Below are 22,913 nucleotides of genomic sequence, written 5' to 3' on the forward strand. Positions count from 1 at the left end.
AGATAATTGGTTATCCGACCCCGAGTGTTATCGGGAGTGTTATCCCATTTTTATCTCAAACGTGGCTTCTCGGGGTTTAGCATCGGAACGTAAATATTGCGGGAATCGTGCTTTTTTTTCCAGCCGATAAGCCGATACACTTGTGTGTGGCATTAAGCAGGGAAAATCTCATTCTTACACCAAATATTGTATTCAAGAGAGCAAAGAATCGAAGAAGTAAAATTCTAACGTAAAGCGAAGACCAGGAAAAATGTTGAGGAAACCGTAGCTATCCCGAAGAAATTAGAGAAAGAAATTGTTCCTTTGCCCATCAAAGGGGAAAATTTTGTAGCGAAAATCACGTTGAAATTATATTTCTTTCCACATTATTTTTGTAAAACTGGACTATAGTTCGATATTATAATATACCACAGAGAGAATTACCACAGAGAAATAGGAAACGCGATAGAAGAACAAAACGACACGAAACATTCAAGTGATTCCAAATATCGCGTAAAGAAAAATCAAACCTGCCTAACATTTGTATAAATAAATATATAGTCATTTCGATTATTTCTCTGTATGATTCAAAATTATAAAAATTTCCACTTTTAACTTTGCAGTGTGTAGTTGCAACTGCGTAGATTTCGGAAAATCAGACTGGATTCCAATTGGATCCAATTTTCTATGCGGATTTCTCTCTCTCTCTCTCTCTCTCTCTCTCTCGTTTGCCCCTCCTCTTCATCTCGCCTATTTATCGCGAGATGTACTTCTTCGTGTGCTCGATTATGCATATTGGTTTTTGCCGTTTAAGCTCTTCTGCTAGTCTCCCTTCCTGCGTCTGGCGACAAACCAGGGTCGTTTTATTCATCGGCATTCCCTGCCGACTCGCTCGAAAAACAGAGCATACGACATTGTGTATCGCGCTTCCCCCTCCGCGCTTCGTTTCCGAGTGACCGTTGCGGCTAAGCCGGCGGTAACTCGCGCGAATTAAACGCCCGTGACGTCGCGATAAATCGTCGTTTCTCCGGAAGCGCGCAGGGTGTCAAACCGGGCGCAAAAAGATTATTTATAAGCCACAGGCGCGCCGCGATTTCTCGCGAACTTTTATTTTAAAGGGACTCTCGGAACTTGCAACTTGGCTTTATACACGTCTTGCGTCGCCAATTTACGTCGCCTCCGCGGCGACCTATATTCTCTGTCCGTCGCGTCTCTGTCTCTATGTCCCTCTCTTTCTCTCTCTCTCTCTCTCTCTCTCTCTCTCTCTCCCCCCTCCGCCCCGCTCAGCCCATTCGTTATTTCGCTTCCGCCTTTCGTCGCGTCGCTTTCTGCTCTCTACGGCGCCATCAACCCTTCTTCTCCGCTCGTATCGACCATGTTCGGGCTGTAAGGATTTTGTCTGCCAAACGCCGGCGTTAAGGAAGTCTCTTTATTTCACAGAGTGAGAGAGAGAGAGAGAGAGTGTGAGAGAGAGAGAGAGAGAGAGAGAGAGCGCCTGTCTCCCTCTACTCTCTCGCTCGTCTCATTTTTCTCCCCTTCGTCCTTGATCTCGCGTTCAAGGGGACTGGAGGATCAGATTGCTGAAAAATTATGCTTGTTTTTGATAATATTTTGTGACGAACTGAATAAATGTGCAAGAATGAAAATTTTTGATATAGTTATACAACATATGAAGAGTAAAAAAATTTTGTTTATTAACAGATACTCGTATAAATATACGATATATATAGCTGAAATATATTCTCTCTTTTTTTCTAAAGTTATCGTTTTTTCAGTAATATCTCGGCTCTCGGTGGTCCGATCAGAGCGAATTTTAGCTAGAAATCTTGAGGAGGCTTATCATTATCCGGTGAACCACTACAAAAAGAATCCAACAAAATTAACAAAATGGCAGCTATTATTAGAAAAAAATTCAAATTTTTAAGTTCTTTCACAATAAAAAAATCAATATCTCGAAATGAAATATTTTAACGGAGTTGTCCATGGTTCCCTTTTTTTCTTTTTTACTCTTCATATGTTGTATAACTATACCTAAAATTTTCATTCTTGCACATTTATTCAGTTCGTCACAAAATATTCACAAAAACAAGCATGATTTTTCAGCAATCTGATCCTCCAGTTCCCTTAACCTGAGAGCCAGATGAACAAATATTATTGCTTTAAAATTTCAAATCGATACGAAGCTCAGTTTCGGGGACTGCAAAGAGTTGAACAATAAAATTTCGAGAGAAACGCGTTTAAAATTTAAGTGGACGCATATTTATATAAGTATTTGTTTAAAAATAAAATAAAATTTTTCTACTCTTCATATGTTGTATAAATATATGTAAGTTTCATTCTTGCACATGTATTCATTTCGTCACAAAATCCTTCCGCAAAAACAAGCACGATTTTTCAGTAATCTGACTCTCCAGTCCCTCTTAACGGACGGGCGTATGGTCGTACAAGAAGCTCGTGCGCGGTTTACACTTCCGTTCAGCAAATCACTGCTTAGCTCGTGCCGTTCGCTCGGCTATTCGCTAAACGGGCGTATCTTTCGCCTCTCTTTCTCCCGCGGCGGCGAAAGCCGCTTTTATTTCCTTTTTTTCCTTCCGCTGCGCTGTCTTCGTGTCGATTCGAATGGCCGCTTATCCATTCACGTCCATCGAGTCACCGTCAGCCCGTTACTTTCCTTTCGACGTATGCCTGGAAATGGCAGCTGTCGCATCCACTGTCAATTATCGTGTCGCCGATTCTAAAAGGTTGGCTTTACAACCGCATCGATTCTCCGCTCGGACATTGATCGGCGGCGCGCATCTATAGGCTCTCTTTTTTTCTCGATACTTTCCTCCGCGATCGGATTCGCGGCTAATAGGACCGCGGGATTGCGTCGAGTTCGTTGGAGGGGAAGGGAGGGGAAAATCACAATAGACACCCCGTCGCAAATCCGGTGATAATATTAATGGCCGTTTTTCTTCACGCTCGCGACCGCTTCGTTATACTTTTATATTTTTTTTTCGTTACACCAAAGCCCCGCTTTTGCTCGCATGGCGCTTTGCTTTTCCGATCGGAATCTCCTGCTGATCGCAAAAGAAAAAAAAAAACGTATCGCGAAATATCGATCGTCGCCACGACAGAAAGTCGTGCGATACTCGCTTGAATCGCCCGGTAAATCCAGGAATTCGAGGCTGTCGGCGAAGAAGCGCGGCCGCGCATCCTTCGTAATCGGACACCGCTGTCCCCCGCGATCATTAATATTCGTAGCCCAGATGCGCGCAAGTTCATCGAGTCAGGTCGCAAGTGGGTCGCGGAACTGGTCTCGGTTATTCAGCGCGAGCCGCCGGCGACGTCGACGGCGGCCGAGGATCCCGTCCTGCGACGGACGAGGTTCTCGCGATAACCGAGAAAGGAGCGCGACAACGCCCAAATCGGCGGCAGGGAAGAAACGGTTGTTACGACGAGCGGCGGAAAAGAAAACGATTCAATTCGTCAGCGCAACGACGGAGTAATTGCCTGGGCGAGGAGGACCGGGTGGAAAACTCGATTGCAGGAGCGGGAAGGATCCTGCGGGGCAGGTTCCCCCGAGTTATCTCGACCGGGTTTTAATGCAGCTGAATTTTGCCGGCCGTGGCAACAGCGGTATCGTTTCTCGTCATCGGATCGCTGTTCGGTTGTTGCACGAGCTGGCAATCTTCTTCCTGCGATTGTTGACCTGAACGAACGGAGTGGTCGGCCTGCGCCGCAGGTGTTTGATCCTTGTCCAGCTTCGCTCCCATGGGGGGCAACCAGGTAATAAAGACAGCGCGTCTGTGAACAGTGGGAGGGAGCTGCCTCTTGCATCTTGAAATCTCTTGTAAGAAGACGCGATCTACGTGCATATAAGTCTGTATAATTAACATGCTAATTATATTAATTAATAGGGTTTCTTCGGTGATATCGCCGTCCGTAATATCGCCGCGTCTGAAATTCATATAAAACCAGGATCGCACATAGCGATCGTTGGCGACTCGTTGAGAAGCTTTGCTCGAGCATCGAGCTAGATCAACGAAGATCACCGCGGCGTGGAAATCACCGACGTGTTAACGAAACGGAGAAATTGCTATCGGGCTGACATCTCGCCGCCGAGGTCCGGCATTCGCGGAGCAAAGTCGCGTCGCGTGAACGACGTAGACGAGCGACCCAACGGGTTCGTAAACACGAGCTTCGTCGTCGTCGTCGTCATGTTTACACGTTGGACTATCTCGGACAAAATTGAATTGCCAATCATACGGGCGAAAGGCCGACGGCCTTTCAAGAAGCGCGCGGAAAATTCGGCGCGGACGACGAGCGTCCATTGTCGCGCGGAGAGACGTTTGCGATGGAGGAGCGAGACTGTTGTTGGTCGTCGAACCGAAAGGAAAGAATAGTTGATGTTGCTAAAATTGCAGCTGTTCTTCGCCCCGACTCCTGTCGTTCTAACAACGGGAAAATAGCAGTTACAACAATGATTGTCGCGTTGCCATATAAAAAGCGCGAACTACGCGACAAATCTATCGCTCCGAGTGCGTCCGATTTATTTTTATATTTAGGATAGGAATCCCGTAGTTCGTAGGGGGAGGAGTGGTCGCGATTATTCGCTACGTAATCCAGAGTGACAATAAGCGCCGGGCTAATTGCGCATTGTCCGCGTTGTAATGAAATTTTAAAAGGATTACACGCATTGATCCTTTCGCCGCCGCGCCGGCCGGCCGACGAGGACGAGGACGATGGGTTATGCTCGAAACCGCTTCGCATATCGGACGAGCGCGCTTCGACGCTCCGCGCCACGGAAATTCTCGCGTAAAACGTTCCTCTGCATCTCTCCCGTGGCCGGGAGAGCAGAAAATTAAAAAGAAAGAGAAAGAGAGAGAGAGAGAGAGAGAGAGAGAGAGAGAAAGACAGGCGGCTCTCTAATAATCCGCGCAATTTCACGTCCAGTTGAACATTCAAATACGCGAGCACACGTCGATCCCGCCGGGCGTCGTCGGCGCTCTCCTCCCTTTCTCCCCCTGTTTTCGAGTCACGTCTCTTTGTCTGAGCTGCTTAGCGCTGCGGAAGCGCTATTTTGTCAAACGGGAATTCGGTCCGGCGGGGCCGATTCCGCGCGCCGCGTTCATTTGCGAAATTGCGGCGGGGTTTTTCATATTTTTTCATCCCGTCCTCCGCGAATGTTTATACGAGCGCACGCGGCCGCCCCATTATCACCGTTTCTCCCGTGCCGTTCGGCGCGCTTGTTACGGACTTATTGTTGACACAGCGGCTTCATAATCACGATAAAATGATGCATCGACGGTTATTACGTCGCTGATGATCGCGCCGCTTGAGATAATCGCACGCGCGCGCGCGCGCGCGCCAAACATCGCGTTTCGCTGTTTCCCCGCGCGTAGCGCCGCCGGCGCTACTTTCCCCTCCCTTCGCCCCCTTCCCCCTCCCCCGACAGCATCTCCGGCGTACTTCGATTTCCCCGCAGCCCTCTTGCCACTGTCCTGTCGCGGATGCGCGACGTAAAAGCATCGACTCATTATATATACATATACATGTAGACACACATACATATGTGTGAGTGTATGTGTATGTGTATATACGTATATACATGTAGTGGTGTAGTCTTAATTGAACGCTTGCCGGAGTTTTCGCAGCGACCGAGTTACCAGGTATCGACTTTCGGAACTATCGGTTATCCGAACGCTTTTCCCTAGATTGAATATTCAAATTAGTTGTTGTAGACAAACCGCGGGGAATATATCGCTTCTCCGTTTAATTTCGAGCGTAATGTAACCGGTATGGAAAAAGAGAGAGGGGGGGAGGAAGCGAGTGGAGGAAGGACAAAGAGAGAGGAGTGATCAAAGGCGGATGAGCGTGGCCACCGTTTCCGGGTATAATTCCTTGCTCCATCCTCTCTCTCTCTCTCTCTCTCTCTCTCTCTCTCCGGCCTGATCCGATGCGCTCGTAATAATTTTTTTCCTTATTACGTCTCGCTTTCGCACACACACAGCACCGTTGTGTATTTCCCGCACGTAGCGCGTACGGTCGATGAATCCTCCGCGGTCGAGGGAACGTCGAGGAACGCTTTTGAGTTCCGTCTGAATGGATAAGCTCTTGAAATGCAATTATCCGTTTTTTCTTTATTCACCGAAATTCAGCTCGCAACAAGATCGCAGAGTCGTACGAGGCCGGACGAGAAGGGTTCTTCGCAGGACTCGACGAATAAATATAATAATTATTCGACATTCTCGCGTACACACACACACACACACACACACACACACACACACACACGAGTGCTATTGTATTACATCTACCGGTATGCATCGCGTAATTTCATGCCGATTGTTCCGCAAGATCTTTCACTCGACGATCCGATCAGCGCAGTCTGTGAGGTCGCGAAACCACAAAGCATCCTTCTGCGCAGAAATTTCTCCGGACTTTTCCCAGATACGGCGTAGACTCCGATTAGTATACCCTAATTTGTTCCAACGTTGGATATTCGATTGCGGTAGCGATTGGAGAATCCCACTTTTACACGACCAATTTGGAATAAAAAATGAAAGAATAAAATTCTGATAGGAATCGAAAGGCAGGAGGGGAAAAGGGACTTTGGATATTTTTAACGTGAGATCTTGAGGTTTTTACACTTGAAGTGAAGATATAATTTATTGCGTTCCTCAGGACATCATTTATTTTCCAAAAAAGGGTCGAGCGGGAGATACTTGAGACAGTCAGAATATTTACGCGTTTGAGTAGTATCCTTTCTCGCAAAGGATGCGTAGCCGCTCAAAGCGTTATTCCGATATTTCGCTCCGCATGAAGCGGAAAATGGAGATAAAAGCAAGAGAACTTCGGGAAGCCGCTCGACACAGAGAGAATGTGATCTTTCGAAGGTTCCTCATTCGGGATGAAATTTTTGAGACGCTCTGCATCTCCGCCGAATCTTCGTGGATCACCCAATCAGAGCGCATCATTTTCCCGGGGAAGCGGGGAATGGAACCCAGTTAGAGATCCCAGAGGACATCTTCCACGCGGGGTCCGATTGGAAATGCGCCCGAGCGAGCGCTGTTATTCTTGAGAATGGCCCACGTTCGTTCGAGATGCGTGCGCGTGATGTAAACGCGCCGCGACGTCCAACGTTCTTGTGGTGTCCTTGTGTTTGCACATCGTTATTATCAGCAATGATAATAGCGCTGCCTACTTACGGCACACGCACACAGCAAACGGATCAACCGCGCCTGTCCGCGCTCGCAATTCCGTCGTCGACCGCGTGTTCTACTTTGCTCGTTTTCTCACTCTCTTCCTTTCTCCCTCGCAAGAACAACTTCGCTCGAGTTGCTCGAGCCTGCTCAGGAGGCGAAAAGTAGCCTTGGCAGCGTGCAAGGTCGAGGTGCTCGCGAGCTGTCGCGCCTCAGACTCATCGGGAACACAAACGGGGAGCCTTCACGACTACTGCGAGGACTCGCGCATCGCGCCTCGAGCATGGCCGACAGAAGGATCAGGCTGCTGTCGCCCGTGGGATGGTGCCGCAAGGAAGACGTGATTATCACCGGAGTGTGCGACCGTCGCTCAGCAGCGAACGACTTCTCCCCGCCGTCCGGGTCGGCTTCGAGGAGAACGTCGCCCGACGAAGAGCCCCAGCAGGCTGCTGACGCGTCCAAGCAGACGGACAAGGACGAGCTGTCACTGAGCGATCATTCGCCCACGATCAACGTCACCTTGCCGAGCAGCAAGGTGCACTCGTGCGCCAACTCCGAGGCCGCTTCCTCGTGTTCACCAGGTCCAGCCGAGTGTCGATCAGCCGACAAAGACCCGTCGTCGTCATCCGGCTCGCCGGAAAAGCGACTCCGTGTGAGCAAGGAGAGAGACACGCCACGACGCTGCTTGCCCGAGAAGACGGAGCAACAGAGATCCTCCTTGATGGTGTCCGAGATGCACTTCCTGCTGATGAAGTCGAGCAGGAACCGTAGGAACGCGTCGTGCGCGCGCGACAGGGAGACCGAGTCCAATGACGACTCCGCTTACGAGGAGTCGGGGCCTGAAGAGGACCACTTGGACGCAGAGGTGCCGTTGATACGCATAGATGACTGGGACGCGCTGATCGAGAAGGAATCGGAACAATCGTGAGGGCGTCGCGGCCGGGAAATGCCCGACGGTTTGATCTCGCGGTTTACTCTGCGGATGAAAGCCGTGCGAATGACGCGACGACGAATGTGACGCAAGGACGACGATCATGCGGGCCACCTGCGTGTGGAAGTCTGCGGGTGTCGACCCGAAGACTCCGCCTCGACGCGAGGGGCTCTCGTGTGACTAAAATGTACTTTGCGGCAGGCTGAGTGAGGGCGCCAATGCGCGCGTCTAGCTCGACGCGTTTTTATCGCTCCGGCTTCTTATAATTCGATACGTGAACTCTCCACGTGGAATATTTGTGCGTACACGTATGCGGATTTATACGCATGTTCCTTGCCGGGAACTTGCGCGTCGATAAGAACGCTCCGAGTTGCCGACGTATTGGCGGTCTCACTCTTGCCTTAAGGTGACTGCAGGGTCAGATTACTGAAAAATCGTGCTTGCTTTTTGCAATATTTTGCGACGAACTGAATAAATGTGCAAGAATGATAATTTTTCATATATTTATATAACATATGAAGAGTAGAAAAATTTTGTTTATCACACAAATATTCATATAAATATACGCCCACTTGAATTTTAAACGCGTTTCTCTCGCGAAATTTTATTGCATTCAACTTTTTGCAGTGATTTCTCCGAAACTGAGCTTCGTATCGATTTGAAATTTTAAAGCGATAATACTTGTTCATCTGGCTCTCAGGTGAACCATGGACAACTCCGTCAAAATATTTCATTTCGAGATATTAATTTTTTTATCGTAAAAGAACTGGAAAATTTGAATTTTTTCCTAATAATATTTTGTTAATTTTGTTCGATTTTTTTTTTTTTTATTATAGTGCTTCACCGGATAATGATAAGCATCCTTAAGATTTCTAGCTAAAATTCACTCTTATCGAACCACCGAGAGCCGAGATATTACTGCAAAAACGATAACTTGAAGAAAAAAAGGAGAGTATATTTCAGCCATATACATCGTATATTTATACGAGTATTTGTTAATAAACAAAATTTTTCTACTCTTCACATGTTGTATAAATGTACCTAAAATTTTCATTCCTGCACGTTTATTCAGTTGATCGCAAAATATTGTCAAAAACAAGCACGATTTTTCAGCAATCTGACCTGACCCTCCAATCCCCTTAATCGTGCTCTGAAAAAATGTCGATGCACCCAAAACTGATTGTAAATATGGACAATTGTAACTGCGATTATCAATTGTTCGCAAGAATCGCGGTTTAAGGACGATTTGTTAGCGAGTTGGCAGCGTTTTAGCGACTAAGAGATAAAGAAGAATGCGAAATAATTCTAGTAAAAATAATTCCAGCGTGTGTGTCCTTGCCTTCCTTCGTATCGTCCTTACAACCTTCGTAGCCTCGTCTTTCTTCTATATCCGCGACGAGCCCGCGCTCGATTGTCGATTCTTTCGCTCGCGATCGCCTGACGCGCGCGAATCGTTTATCCTTGCTTTCGGATTTGCACGCGCGATTTCCACCGACGTTTCGCGTAACGCGCGTCTTCGAGAGCTTCTCGCTCTTTCGAGAAAGCGGGCTCGAAAACACCGAGAGACAAATCGGGGGAAGAACCATCTCCGCGCTGCGAACACGCATGGATGCCTCGTTCGACTTGTTGGATAAGGAGAAATTCAATCGGTCGGTTTATCGTTACGAGTACAAACGTGTCCTGTTTCCACCGGAGCGACGGAAATTTGAGAAAAAATACGCCACGCAAGAGCAAACATGTTTTCATGTTTTGTTGTTCCTTCTTTTCTTCGACAGCCATTGAGTGTGTAAAAGTGTTGTACGTCGTCGCACGAACTTGAGTAATTCTCATAAGAAAATACAAACCGGCCAGTTTTTATCGTTTAATAATTCCCATGCAAACATCGGCATTTCTACCCGGAAGGGCGAAGATGTTTATTTATTCCTTGCGGTTTTATCCAATCTTGGCTCAGAATATCATCGCAAATACATCGTTACGGATTGGAGTGATTCTCGGAAGGAATTACAAGCCGGCCATCTTTGACCGCTAGACGCCAGTCCTAGTGTTAATAAACATTCGTCGCACTCGTCTCGTCTAGTAGAGACAGAGACACCTCCGGAGCAAGCACCTTCGGAACGCTCCCGAGAGGGCGCTCGCCTCGCGCGACTCGCCGGCGCAGATTTCGTGCATCGCACTTGCCGAGCGTGCAGAGACGCGTGTGAAAGAATGGCGGACACGAACGACACATCGGTTCCAGGAGAAAACGGCGATCGGCAGGAATCGAGCGAGACGTTCGTGAGATATGAGGACACCTGTGAACACTCTGCCACGCAGTGGCAGAAAACCGCGGACAACGAGAGCGGGATAGGATCCGAGAACATGGAGGAACAGGAGGAGTCATCTACATCACGGGAGACGATAAGTGAACTTGTCGATTTCGCGAACGAGCCGGGAAAGCAAGTCGGCCACGCGGACGGTCCGACAGCGGTCCTCTCGGCCGACGAAGAGGCAAAGCGAGACGTCGACGAGGTCGACTCGTTCGCAACTGTGTACCACGAAAACGTGAAACATGTGAGCGAATATATAGAGCTCGTGTGCGGCATGATAAAGAGCGAAAACAAAGCCGCCAAAGCCGCCGCGGCGGACACGACAGAGAAGACACCGATACGAGTGATGTTCACAGTGAACGGCGGGTCATCCAGTCGGAGCAGCTCACGAAACGCGAGTCCGCTGAGGAGGAAGAGGACGAAGAACGACCAGGCCCAAATTCTCGAAAGATGCCAGCTAGGTATAAAACGCTTGACCTTGGCGGCACAGCCGGTCGATCGATGATCGTGGCGTGCCGCGGAGCAATAACAACAATCCTAACCTTGAATGTACGCTTTTGCAGCGGGCCTGCGCGACGAGCGATCGCGCCTCTCGGCCACCTGTTAGTCGCTCGACGCGCCTCCGGATCGTTATCGATCGAGCGACGCGCGGACGTCTTGCAATGCAACTCGCGCGGCCGCTCTTCGTCGTGCGCGCTTCGCGACGTAACGCGGGCTTTGCCGCTTCCCATCGCTGGAACGCCGCGCGCTCTTTGGGAATTTTAGTAGAGACCACGATACACGCAAGTTGGGTGACTCGTTAGGAGGAAGGGCAGAGGGGAGGCAGCCGGTTGAGAGCGATAGAAAACAAACCCGTAGGGCGACACTTGTAGTCCTGGGCGCTTAAGGGCGTCTTAAGTTCGTCCTCGAGTGCCACGCGGGACGTCTTATTGGTCGCGAGGTCAATTGGCCTCGAGCTAAATCGAAACCACATCGACGAGACTCTGAAGTGAAGTCCAGTCAGGTACAAATTAATTGTAGAAATAGAGCCGGATGTTCCAACTTCTCGGTAAAGTTAACTGATAGCTAAATCGTATGTTTGTGTCTTTGTTTTTCCCTCAATTTGAACAAAGACAGACATATAATTAAACTATCAGTTAACTTACCAAAGGAGTTGGAACAACTCAGCGTCACGTTACACTGGGGGGAGAGGGGGGTCTGTGATAGAATTTAGGCGAGATACATGGTCGATGTTCTCGATGACGAACAGGCGAGTATTGAGTATTAACCGACTGAAGTCTTAATTGACTGTAGTAATTTCGGCAAGTCAGTCATCAGGATTAACCAGTCGTCATATATGCAGCTATGAATAATTTAATCGATTGATGAGTGTAATTGGCAATCAGTGTGTAATCGATCAGGTAATCGACCGAAACGACCATTCCGTATAATCACAGTTTACTCGGTATTGATTTTGCTGATTTCGTGCCCTGATACTCTCGTCAACTCGTCCTCCACCACGTTCCTTACGTACTTTAATGCTCGGTCTGTTGGCCAAGCGATCATGAGAGAAGGGTTGTTTCAAAAATCGGAGGAAAATAGCGGAAAAATTGGCTTGTCCGCGAGGTACATCCAGGATCATTGACGGGTGGAAAATGCTGCGACTATCGGGGGTCGACAGCGACCGCATAATGTGGTCCGAAGCTCCGCGAATCGAGAAGCGCGACCGATCGATACCGCGAGCCGAGCGAGCCGTGCTCGCGAGATAATTGCCGCAGTCGACGTCGGCGATCGATCGCGCAGGTACGCGGTTCGCAAAATTACATTTTCGGCGTGATTGAGACTTTCTTCGTGTCTCCGAGCGCATCACAATCCCGACTAGAAATTTATCCCATGGTCCTGATCAGGTTAACCTCATTTGGACATCAAGTCCCAATAAGGTAATACTATCGGGTCCTAGTAAGTCATGTAACGCAGCGTGGATATCAGGACCTTAGTAAGGATTCATAGTCAGGTCCTTATTGAGTTACCTTATGGAATCCTTATTACGTTTTTTTATTTTTTTTTTTTTCAAATTATGGCTCCCGATTACTCGCCACGGCTATATTGGATGATGACATTAGAAATAAGAAATGACACGCTGAGAATTCTCTCATCTCATTTCCAAATAAAAAGATATTTGCATGAAATAATATTTTAGATCGCTTGAGCATACTTGTAAAATGTTTCGGAAAAGAAATATAAAATGAATATCATAAGATCATGAAGTATCACAAGGTGACAAGACATAAAGTAGTGTTAAAGAGAAAAGTCGCATGTCACGTTAATTTTACAACTATTTATTGACTGCTAAAAAAAGGATAGTTTCTATAGCATTTTACAAATATATTCAAGCGATCTCAAGTGTTTCTTCAATGCAAACATCTTTATATTTGGAAATGACACCCAAAAATTGTTTTGTTAAAACTTGATAATGCAAATCATATTAGGTACAATGAATAAGATCCCAACAAGGACCTGATTAACTGAACCATATTATATCATACATTAAGGTCCTAATGTGGACCCAATCATTATAACCTTATAAAGGTCTTTTTTACTCATTTGTCGTTAGGACATTATAAGGACTGACTTACTTAGGATTACCTCTCATTCACTCCATTGGGTTCTTATCAATGTTAGGTGAACCTGATCAAAATTTCTAGTCGGGATTGTATGGCACTTCGGCCGCCGTGCGACGTGGCGATCGGCGAGGAATTTCGCTCCTCCGCGCGACGCAGCGCCGTTCAGCCGCGGACGACACTTGAGTAAACACGCGCTAATGAGCGATTAATAATTTCACGTCGCGCCGTCCTCTCGTACACGCCGGCTGCGGTCGTCTTGCGTAATCAACCGAAATTAAATGCGCGAGCGTTCTCACGGAGCCCTCTTGCCGTTATTTATACCGAGTGTTCGAATAGACTGAGACGCACCTGTCATCGCCAACATCGAAGTGACAATACGGTGAGACACTCGTTTGTTTGTTCACCGCACGCGCGACCAATGGAAGCGCACAAAAATAACTTGCGCTGCCAGGATCGAAGAAAAAAAACATTTGAACTCTGAAAGGGTTGATCTTTCCATCCGTGTTTATCAAGCACTTTTTACTCAACGCGACGAGTACTACCCTGAGACCCGCGAGGTTTCGAGTTCTTTTTTCTTCGGACACCCCGTATACCTCGCCTCGCCGGTCTCGTGTATATTCTTCGGGTATTCGCGTGTGGAACAAGATTTAAGTGTCGCTGCGCGATAAAACGCGGGACGGTAAATCAGCCGATCGCGGCACAGAGGAGGAGGAGGAGGAGGAGGAGGAGGAGGGGAAAATGAGATTAAGCATCTTAACGTTTGCGTAAGTTCTCCCGCGAGTAAGCCGTACACACTCGCTGCGTGCCAAACGCGCTTCGCGCTGTGCACGAAATTATTCGACTAATATTTAGCGTGTGTATTTTGCCATGTGTGTGTGTGTGTGTGTATGTGTGTGTGTGTGTGTGTGCGTGTGTATGGCACCGCGCACCCACACATAGCGACTTATCTGCGCGACGGCGCGTCGCTTTGTGCCGCCGCAGTATCTCGTAAAAAGGCGGTAATCGTCAGCTGGGATTACGGCAAACGGCTTTAATTAATGCCGTTGCTGGCATCGACGGCAGCCGACAGTCTACGACGGCAACGCGTAACGCGGCGAAGATAAATCTGCATCCTCCGGAACGGAGAAAGAGAGAAAAATGCAGCTGTCGCTCGGCCGCCGGGGATCTCCCGGGCACCTCGACTCTTACTTTTTCGTGGCGACCAAGAGCAAAAGAAAAAGAGATTACGCCGTTGAAATGTTCCTCCGCGTGTTTACGTTTTCCCGGGATTTATCCGCGCTCGTAAATTCTCGGCCGTAAGCAGCGGCCGTTAGAAAGAGAGAGAGAGAGAGAGAGAGAGAGAGAGAGAGAGACGTTTACGCTTCTAATTCCGTTTCGCGTTTTGTCAACAGATGTCCCATTTCCACCGTCGCACAAAATGACAGTGGCAGAGGTCTTCGACGAGCGGACAGATCGGCCGCGGCCGGAGGTCCTCAAACAGCACTTTATCCTGGAAGGTAGGATCGACGAGGCCGCGGCTCTTCGTATTATCAACGACGGAGCCGCTCTTCTACGCTCGGAGAAGACTATGATAGACATCGAGGCTCCGGTCACCGGTGAGTCTCTTTTCTCATCTCCTGGCGAAAGTTGCTCCCCGCAATTTTCCACCTCGATGAAAAACGGACGCGAGTCCTTGCGACTGCTCGTCCTGCCGGCCGTCTTAAAATTGACTCCGACGCCGGCTATGCGCTCGCGCTCGCGCGAGCTTTAATTGCAATCGAAAACTCGGCCCGCCGTTTCGCCACGCGAGAGCCCCCCTCCCTGCCCGCCTCCCGCCGCCCGTGATCAATTATCCTTGAATTAAGTTGGTCGCGGCGGTGAGGCCTCCTTTGTGGCGCTCGCTGATTGTTCTGGCAGCGTGGGATAGAGTGTAATAAATCCCACCCTCGGTTACTCTTCGATCGATTCGATCCTATTTCCTTCCACTGCCGCCCTTGCCCCTCCCCCCCCCCTCGCTCACCCCAGCGTCTTCCCGTCGTCCGCCGTCGTCCTTTTGGCGCACGCATCGTCGACAGTTATTACCCTACGCGAGGCCGCGATGCAAGTTCCTCATTAACGCGATTAATGAGCCATGGAATCCCCGTCGTTTTTTTTTTCCGTTTCATTCCTTTTTGCCTCTCCTCGAAGGACCCCCTCCCCCCATCGCGGGTCATTAAAACGACCGCCTGCTCCGGGCGGACAAATCCGCGCGAAATGTTGTTATTTCGCGACCGTCGCTTTGCCCCCTAATTGACGGGCTAATTAAGCACGCCGCCGCGGCGGAACGATAACCGGCTCTGATCAACCGCGCGATTGTTATTCGCGCTCTCGCTGATCGGGGCAATTAGCAAAAATCGCGACTAACCAAAGTAGGTAGGTGGTAGAGCGCGGCAGGGGCGACTACCCCCCGATGATTTATTTGTATATAACAATGGTGACCGCGTCAGCCAGTTCGCGAGCGAGCAAGCGAGCGCGTCAATCTCGCGCCGACCTACCTCCCCCTCCCGCCCCCGCCCTCGCCCGTATTTCCGCTCTCGCGCGAGTTAGACACGTCGACGAGGTCAGCGAATTGACCTCGGGGATTTATCCGCCGCGTTGTTCGACCGGTCGAAATCGCTCGTTTCTCACTTCCTTTCTCTCCTCTCTCTCTCTCTCTCTCTCTTTTCTCGTTTCGTTCTTCCCTTTCGTGTCTCTTTTTCTCCTCTTCCGCCGTTTTCACGCTCGCCCCGCGCTTTTCCTCGCTTCTTCGCCGCGCGCGACCATCCGTCGTCCGCATCCGTCTGCGACGCGTCCTCTCGCCGCGGCGTAATTCATCTTTCTAACCAAGTGCGCTCAGCCGTTCTCTCTTTCTCCTCCTCCTCCTCCTCCGCCGCCGCCGCCGCCGCCGCGCGATGCGGATTCACGTTCGACAATCGGACGCCCGTTGCACCGCAATTTCTCTCTGTCCAGCTCTCTCCTTTTTATTCCTCCTTCCGGGCGACACGTCTCTGCCAAAAGCGAGAACGAGAGGACGAGGACCGCTGTAACTGCATATACACACATACACACACGCACGCACACACGCTACCATTACCTCGTACAAAGCGAGAGCTCGCAACAAAGTAGCGCTGCCCACCGGCCGGATATTTAGATCGCTCCGAATTGCACTGACGAGCTTCTCAGCCCGCCAGCTCGAACCCTGAATAATGTGAGTTTAATCGAAAGGAGATACACACACACACACACATACGTGGTCCGTGTAAAAATTCAGCCTCCGGCCCGAGCGCTCCGCCGGCGACTCTCGCTTGATGAACCGTGACGTATGCCCGGGGAACGTGGCGCGGGGTGAGAGGGGGTGAGGGGGTGGATTAATCCGGAACGAGAGGAGGAAACGTGTGAAGCGCGCGGTGACCTATTGGAAAATTAATCGACGCTTAACCGCACGCTTCGAAAGATCGAAGCGTGTCGGCGCTTTATATTTCCAAAACCGGGCTTTCCTCCCCCCTCCTGCCGTTTGTGCGCCCTCGTGCACGACCTCTGCCCTCGGGGAATCCGGTGCGATGAACGTCGCAGTCCGGGCGCAAGGGCGCCGGCTTGATTCCGCCGAGAAACGCGAAAGCTTCTATATTCTCGCCGCGTCTTTCCCTCCGTCGCCTCGCGCAATTAGAGAGGCAAAGGGAGAGAGAGAGAGAGAGAGAGGGAGGGACGCGTTGGAAAGAAATAAAAACAAAAAGAAAATTCTCGCGGGGAGATGCGAGGTAACAAAGCGCGCGGTAATTGCCATCTAACTCGTTTGTGCGAGCAGAGCCGCGTTTAAATTACGTCGATCGCATCGCCGACGACATTTACGCAGCCGAAAACGCCGCTCGAACGCACAGAGGAGGATCAGAAGCAAGAATACACGTGTACACGCGTGCGTGCGTGCGTGCGTGTGTGTGTATGTGTGTGTGTGTGTGTGTGTGTGTCCACATCGTTGGCCTATTTATTTTATTTCGTATTTCCTCCGCTTTTATCGCCGTCGATCGCGGAGTTCAGTTAACACGACACTCGCGTAACCGCGTTTCCGGCTGCGTATCAATTTTGCGCGAGCACGGCAGGAAGACAATTAAGATAGCACGCCGCTAGATAACAACCGCTGTATACAATCTCCCCCCTCGCCGCCGCCGTCCCTTGCCGTCGTTTTCCATGTCGCGACCGCGCGCGCGGGTGAAAAAAAACGGGTTTCAACACAGCCGAGTGTTCGGACGAATATTCCCTCTTCTCGCCGAATTCTCGCCCGGTCTCTGTTCAATCACAGGGACTGACGAACCTTCTTTTCCGCCCCAATTTTGATCCCGACTGTTCAACACCTACGGATTCCGGGGCGCGTCAATGGAAATTTCGTCGATGTGGAAATCAAAGTCAAAAGTGGAAAATTTGCGCAGAAAGTGCACAAATTCGCCACTCGAGAGGACCTCTCGACAAAGTTACAGATTAGACAGAATAGCTTGATGCAGGCCTCGAAGCGTGAAATCAGCGTTACATATATTATTGAGGATGAGAGCAGGATGAAAATTTCAACTCGGCCGGTTCGGCCCGCAAGGAAGTTTCACCCGTAGGAGGCAAAAATGTTGATACGCGGAATCGCCGGAATGGGAAAAGTTAGATCGGCAGGCTCGCGCTGCTCGACGGCGTATTCGACGTTGAACGGCGCGATTTGAACGCGAGGCTGCTCCACGCGCGAAATTGCGCTCGGTGATACGCCGTATCGCCGAGTTGTACGTAAGGGACGTAAGGAAGTCACTTAACGGCGGCTCTTATCTTGTTCTTTTTTCAAGGCGGCGCGCTCCTCTCCTTAATGATCCCGTCCACGTTCCTCTCCCAGATTCTATCTTGCACAGAGAGAGAGAGAGAGAGAGAGAGAGAGAGAGAGAGAGAGAGAGAGAGAGAGAGAGAGAGAGAGAGAGAGAGAGAGGGAGAGGGAGAGACGCGAAGACGAGGACACCGGTAAAGCTTTACGGCCGCGCTTAACGAAGAAACTCGTGAAGGCTCTCGAGTGAAAAGAAGAGGGGGAGAAATGGAAGAGGGTCGCGAGAGGGAGGGCGGTGGGGGGGAGAGTGCGGAGGAATATTACCGCGGTGCCGAGCGATTATCGTAACGCGCTGTTTTATCTGTCCTATAACGCGAAAAACAAAGACGGGGGATGAGAAGGAGGGAGAGGGAGAGGGAGGAAAGTCCAAGGAAAGTTGGACACGCGGCTGAAACGACGGCCAACTTTGCTCGACTGCCACGCCGCCTCCCGAGGAAACGCACTAATCGCCGATGACGATCCATCTCCGTTCGTCATTACCGATAATTTGAATTTTCGCAAAGTTCGTTCGCGTCACGGCGAGGGTGGAAAACGGGGGGGGGAGGGGTGCGAAGGAGGGGACGTCGACTCGAAGCGCGGGGAGAAATTCTTTCCTCAGGGAGCGAAGAGTCGATCTTGCCGCTTGGCTATATAATTTCAGCGTGATCCACGCGCACATACACACACACACACGCGCGCGCGCGCGCAATACATGCACGTAGCGCCGCATTCTTCCAGAATGTTATTTCGAAAGAGAAGAAACGCCTCGTTAGTCCCGGTTGGAACTTCAACCGGGCAGGAGTCGCGGGCGTTCTGGAATTAAACCTTTTGAAATGCGCGAGCTTATTAATAACTTCAAAGAAGACCCGCGCGATTCCTCGAGGACACGCGTCTTCGACGCGCGCGCGCGCACACATCGCGGCGTGAAAGATCCACGGAGACGGAGGGAGAAAGAGAGGTCGCAAATTGCGATCATCCGATTGACGGCTCTCATTCCTCGAGCCGCCCGTTCGCTCGCGCCTCGACGGAACCGCCCGGCGATTGCGAACAATCGAGGGTTATACGTCGATCAAAGAAACGCGTCGCGAAACCGTACGACGGCAAAGAAGCCCCAGTCGCTTCAAAGGAAGCCCCTCCACCCCCCTCCGCCCCTTCTCCCCCGCCGTCCTGTTTCTACCCAATTATCCAGGCACAATTTCATCCTCTCCTCGCCAATCTGAGAGGCGCCCGGCGCTTGATGAAAATCGTTAGATCAGCCCTCTCTCTCTCTCTCTCTCTCTCTCTCTCTCTCTCTCTCTCTCTCTCGCTCTCTCTCTCTCGTTCGCTCACTCGCTCTCGCTCGGGCGCGCGCGCCCGAACGCTGGACGCTTCATTTTTTCCCCTCTTCTTATTTTTGCTCGCGAACGGCGCTCGCAGCGGCGCTTCGAGAAGCGTTAAATGTTTTATCATTTGCCGACGCGGCCGCCACATCGGTGTTGTTCGTCTAAATATTGAAGCTCGTCGATAACCGTTGACGATAAAATATGAACGGGAAAATAACGATAAATTCGACTCGCTCGCTCGCTCCTTTCGCGTCGCTCTTGCTCCCGCTGTTGCGCGGCCGCCTGAGCGTGTTCTAATTACACGAAACTCACGGCAACACAATGGCAGTCATGATTATATTGATCGACCGACCCCGATGCTTCCGGCCGCTTCGGATTTAAACTACAGGCACAAACGGCCGCCGCCACCGCCTGGCGGCACTATGACATTTGCCGTACGTAAACATTCCGGCAGCGGCAGCGGCGGCGGGGGAGGGGCCGTTTCTTTGGTGAAAACGGGCTTTCTTCGGGGCAAAAATGCGGGCCATTAAATTCGGTCTAACGGACGGACGCACGGAATCGCCGGGATAATTGCTTACACGTTGATTACACCTTTACACGGAACGGAATGGGCGTGGCGCGCGCGCGTTTGCGGGGGCGAAAAATCGAGCAGCTTTTACCCGCGCTCTGACGGCCTCTGCCTCTCTCTCTCTCTCTCTCTCTCTCTCTTTCTCTCTCTCTCTCTCTCTCTTTCCCTCCCCGATCATCCTCGCATTCTTTTTGCGCCAAGTAACGCCGAGAGTTAATACGAAGGCGATAAAGCGCGCTTACGTCGACGAAGGTTTCCTCGGGTTGACCTTTTAATAACGCGCTTGTTCCTCGGAGTGAAATATTTTTTCTCTCTCTCGCGCGCGCGCGCACATACACACGCACGCTTTCTCTCTCATTTCGGAGGACAGGCAGCTGCTGATGCGACTCGCGAGTTCAGGCGACGTCGCGGTCACCGAGTTGGATATCCGACGGCAAAGCGCGACGCAGAGCGCTTATGGTGCAGCGGCGGAAGTCTCCGGGACAGCAACAATGTGGCCGCACATGCTCGAACGGTAAATTATTCAGAAAACTCCCGGTGGGCGGGCGGCGGCAAGTTGCAGGACAACTCTCGTGGAACACTAATTGAGTCGCCGTCGCCCCGTGCCACCTCAGTGTGCGATGTGGGGGCGGGCGGGGAAGGGCGCTCTCGGCTTGCACGAGCATTTATAATACGTTACATCGACCTCTCGGGGGGGCCGATGGCGAGTGTACTCGGCTGCGAGCGTACTCGTTAATTATCTTATTAAATGCTAACGAGCCAAAGTCCATCGCTCGCCGCCCCGTCTTTCTCTCCCTCTCCGGGATCGGCCAGGAAGTTGCCCAATTTTCCCCCTTAACGCGCTCCCGCTCTCGCGCGAGGAGCCGAAGCCTCTTCCTCCTCCTCCTCTGTGATAGTACACGCCCTTTAATACTTGATGCTTTAATGCATAGGTAGTAGCTCTCGCGTTCGTATCGCCGGCGTCGAGGTAGGCGAACGTCGCTCGTTTCGTCCAAGTGGCCGCGACGCCACGCTCATTTCTTTATCGCTGCTTTAGCTCCATCGCTCGAACGCGATTTCAGCGCTCTCGCGAAAAGCGATCCGAGGGCGCGTCCTTGGCCTCCCGGCAATGCGAGGTCTCTCGTCGATCTTTCCCGTCTACGCGGACGACTACGACTTGCCGGTGTCTGAATCTTTTTTTTTTTTTTTTTTTTTTTTTTTTTTTTTTTTTTTTCCCATGATGACGAGAGCGTCGTATGTCGAACATATTATTATTCGTCCTACAGTTTGTTCTCGTGCAAATTCTCTTGAACTGCACCGTGTTTCCCAGTAGTGCGGGAATGGAGTTTGTGTCTCGCCGAGGAGCATGGCACATTCTCCGATGGTAGACTTTTAGTTGGTAAATTATAAATAGCACTTAAGCGACAAGAAATTAAGGCCGAAAGAGAGTCGATCATAAATTCGTGCTTTCGGCATTTTCACTGGCGAGGCGGAGCGAGCGCGATCGTGAATAACCGTCATTTCTTTTCCTCCTTACGAAATTTCCTGAATTTTCTCGCGCTTTCGAGTAACGCGGGAATAGATTGTCAGTAGAGTTTATCTCGCGCTGAAGCGCGCGATGTATTCGTCAATAATAACCTTCATCTCCCAAAATTCAAGTAGCGCATATGAGACGGAAGATTCTGATAATTCACAGCGGAATGTCAGAGTGTTCCACGCTTACAAAATTCGATAATATTTCCAGTCTAAAATTCTCCGTATCGGGTGAATCGGCGGTCGATACACGGGCTAACTAGACGATCACGGTCGGTGGGGGGAGGGGGGGAGCCTGAGTGGAGAGGAAGTCGTAGAGAGAGGCTGGAATGGCGTGCAGTATCGATTCCCGAGTTCGGTGCTGATCCGAATACGAATTCTCGCGCAACGCGTTACGCGAAACAATGTGTTCGCATAAAGGACCATCCTCTCGGAGACACAGAATGCTCGAGAAGCAATCGATATCGGGTAAGGTCGGGAAAGCAGGCCGCAGAGTCGACGACGACGACCTCTAAAGTTTATGGTTGCGCTCTCTCTCTCTCTCTCTCTCTCTCTCTCTCTCTCTCTCTCTCTCTTTCTCTGTCTCTCGACGTGGATTCAAAAGTATAATACTCGATTCCGGTGACTACACACGACGAAATATCGGCTACATTTTACCAGCGACGGATCACCGCGATGATCAGCATTCTTCTCGTCGATTCCTCCGCGAGAAGAGCAATTTCGCGGCAATTTCGTGCATCCAACTCGAATCCGGCGGCGTGTATCCGCCATCATACCGTCGCGCAATGGCACGAGTATTGACATTTCTTTTTTTCAATGTCTTTCAATGTCTTTTTAAATATTTATTATTTTTGATATTTAAAAATTTATAAAAATTTATTAAGTATTTATAAATATTTTAGATATTTTGAGAACGTGCAACAATCACTCCTATGTGTCACTCCAAAATAATATATCTTTTTTTTACTTTCGATAAATAGAATAGATCTATTGTGCGCATGTTTCGGCAAAATCTGATCTAACAATTATTAGCAAATTTAATACGAGAATTTTAGTAGCCAATCTTTCGGGGTTACTCTGGGAGGATGCGGTATCTTGCGTCGGTACGATTGCCTAATAACTAACCTTGAAATATCTACTGTTCACACAAGTGCAAGGTGAAGCGTACTTGTATTATCACAAAGCACGATATGAAATTATTCGGGTCATGATTCAGGAAATTTTAAATACTTATCACAGTCTCAAATTTTAAATACCTCCGTCCCACGCGTGCGTCGTCAAAAAACTCTGATCCGCACGTGTTTGATCCTTTTATTCACTCCAGGAGAACACTCGCACTTCGTGCTTCCTCCTACTCTCTCCCTTCCTCTCTCGCTGTGCTTCTGATTTCATGTTTCGTCGACGACAGACCATATTGGCGGGCAACAGCGAATATCGCGGCGCAATAACGGCCTTAATTGTTTATTTAATCCGCGAAACCAATTTGCACTCAATCGCCGGTCGCTCGGTCGGCGCGGAGGCTAACAACGGGGTTGGGGGGGAGGCGAGGGAACGGGGCGAAAGGCGTTCGGCTTTATACCCGCGCCAATTACGAGTTTAGCCGCGTGCGCGCGCGACAGTCGCGTTGGCGACGATAAAAGAATGAATTAAATGAAGCGCGCTTTAGCGAGAGCCGCTGGCCGC

General features: G+C 50.1%; 1 protein-coding gene across 3 annotated transcripts in view; it reads left to right on the plus strand.

Moving 5' to 3' along the window:
• The window catches only part of LOC105181729 (serine/threonine-protein phosphatase 2B catalytic subunit 2), a 135,164-nt gene that overhangs the window by 39,380 nt on the left and 72,871 nt on the right, over positions 1–22,913 (plus strand). The window contains exons 1-2 of one of the 3 annotated variants that reach the window (XM_025307460.1): positions 10,245–10,861; positions 14,395–14,598. In XM_025307460.1, the coding sequence (XP_025163245.1) occupies positions 10,300–10,861; positions 14,395–14,598 (766 nt within the window). In that variant the 5' untranslated portion in view covers positions 10,245–10,299. Of the gene's footprint in view, positions 1–10,244; positions 10,862–14,394; positions 14,599–22,913 lie in introns of those variants that run through there. The other 2 variants (XM_025307461.1, XM_025307462.1) reach the window with 2 other exon arrangements.

The sequence above is a fragment of the Harpegnathos saltator genome, unplaced genomic scaffold (genome assembly GCF_003227715.2).
Source record: "Harpegnathos saltator strain DR-91 unplaced genomic scaffold, Hsal_v8.6 scaffold87, whole genome shotgun sequence".
Classification (NCBI taxonomy): domain Eukaryota; kingdom Metazoa; phylum Arthropoda; class Insecta; order Hymenoptera; family Formicidae; genus Harpegnathos; species Harpegnathos saltator.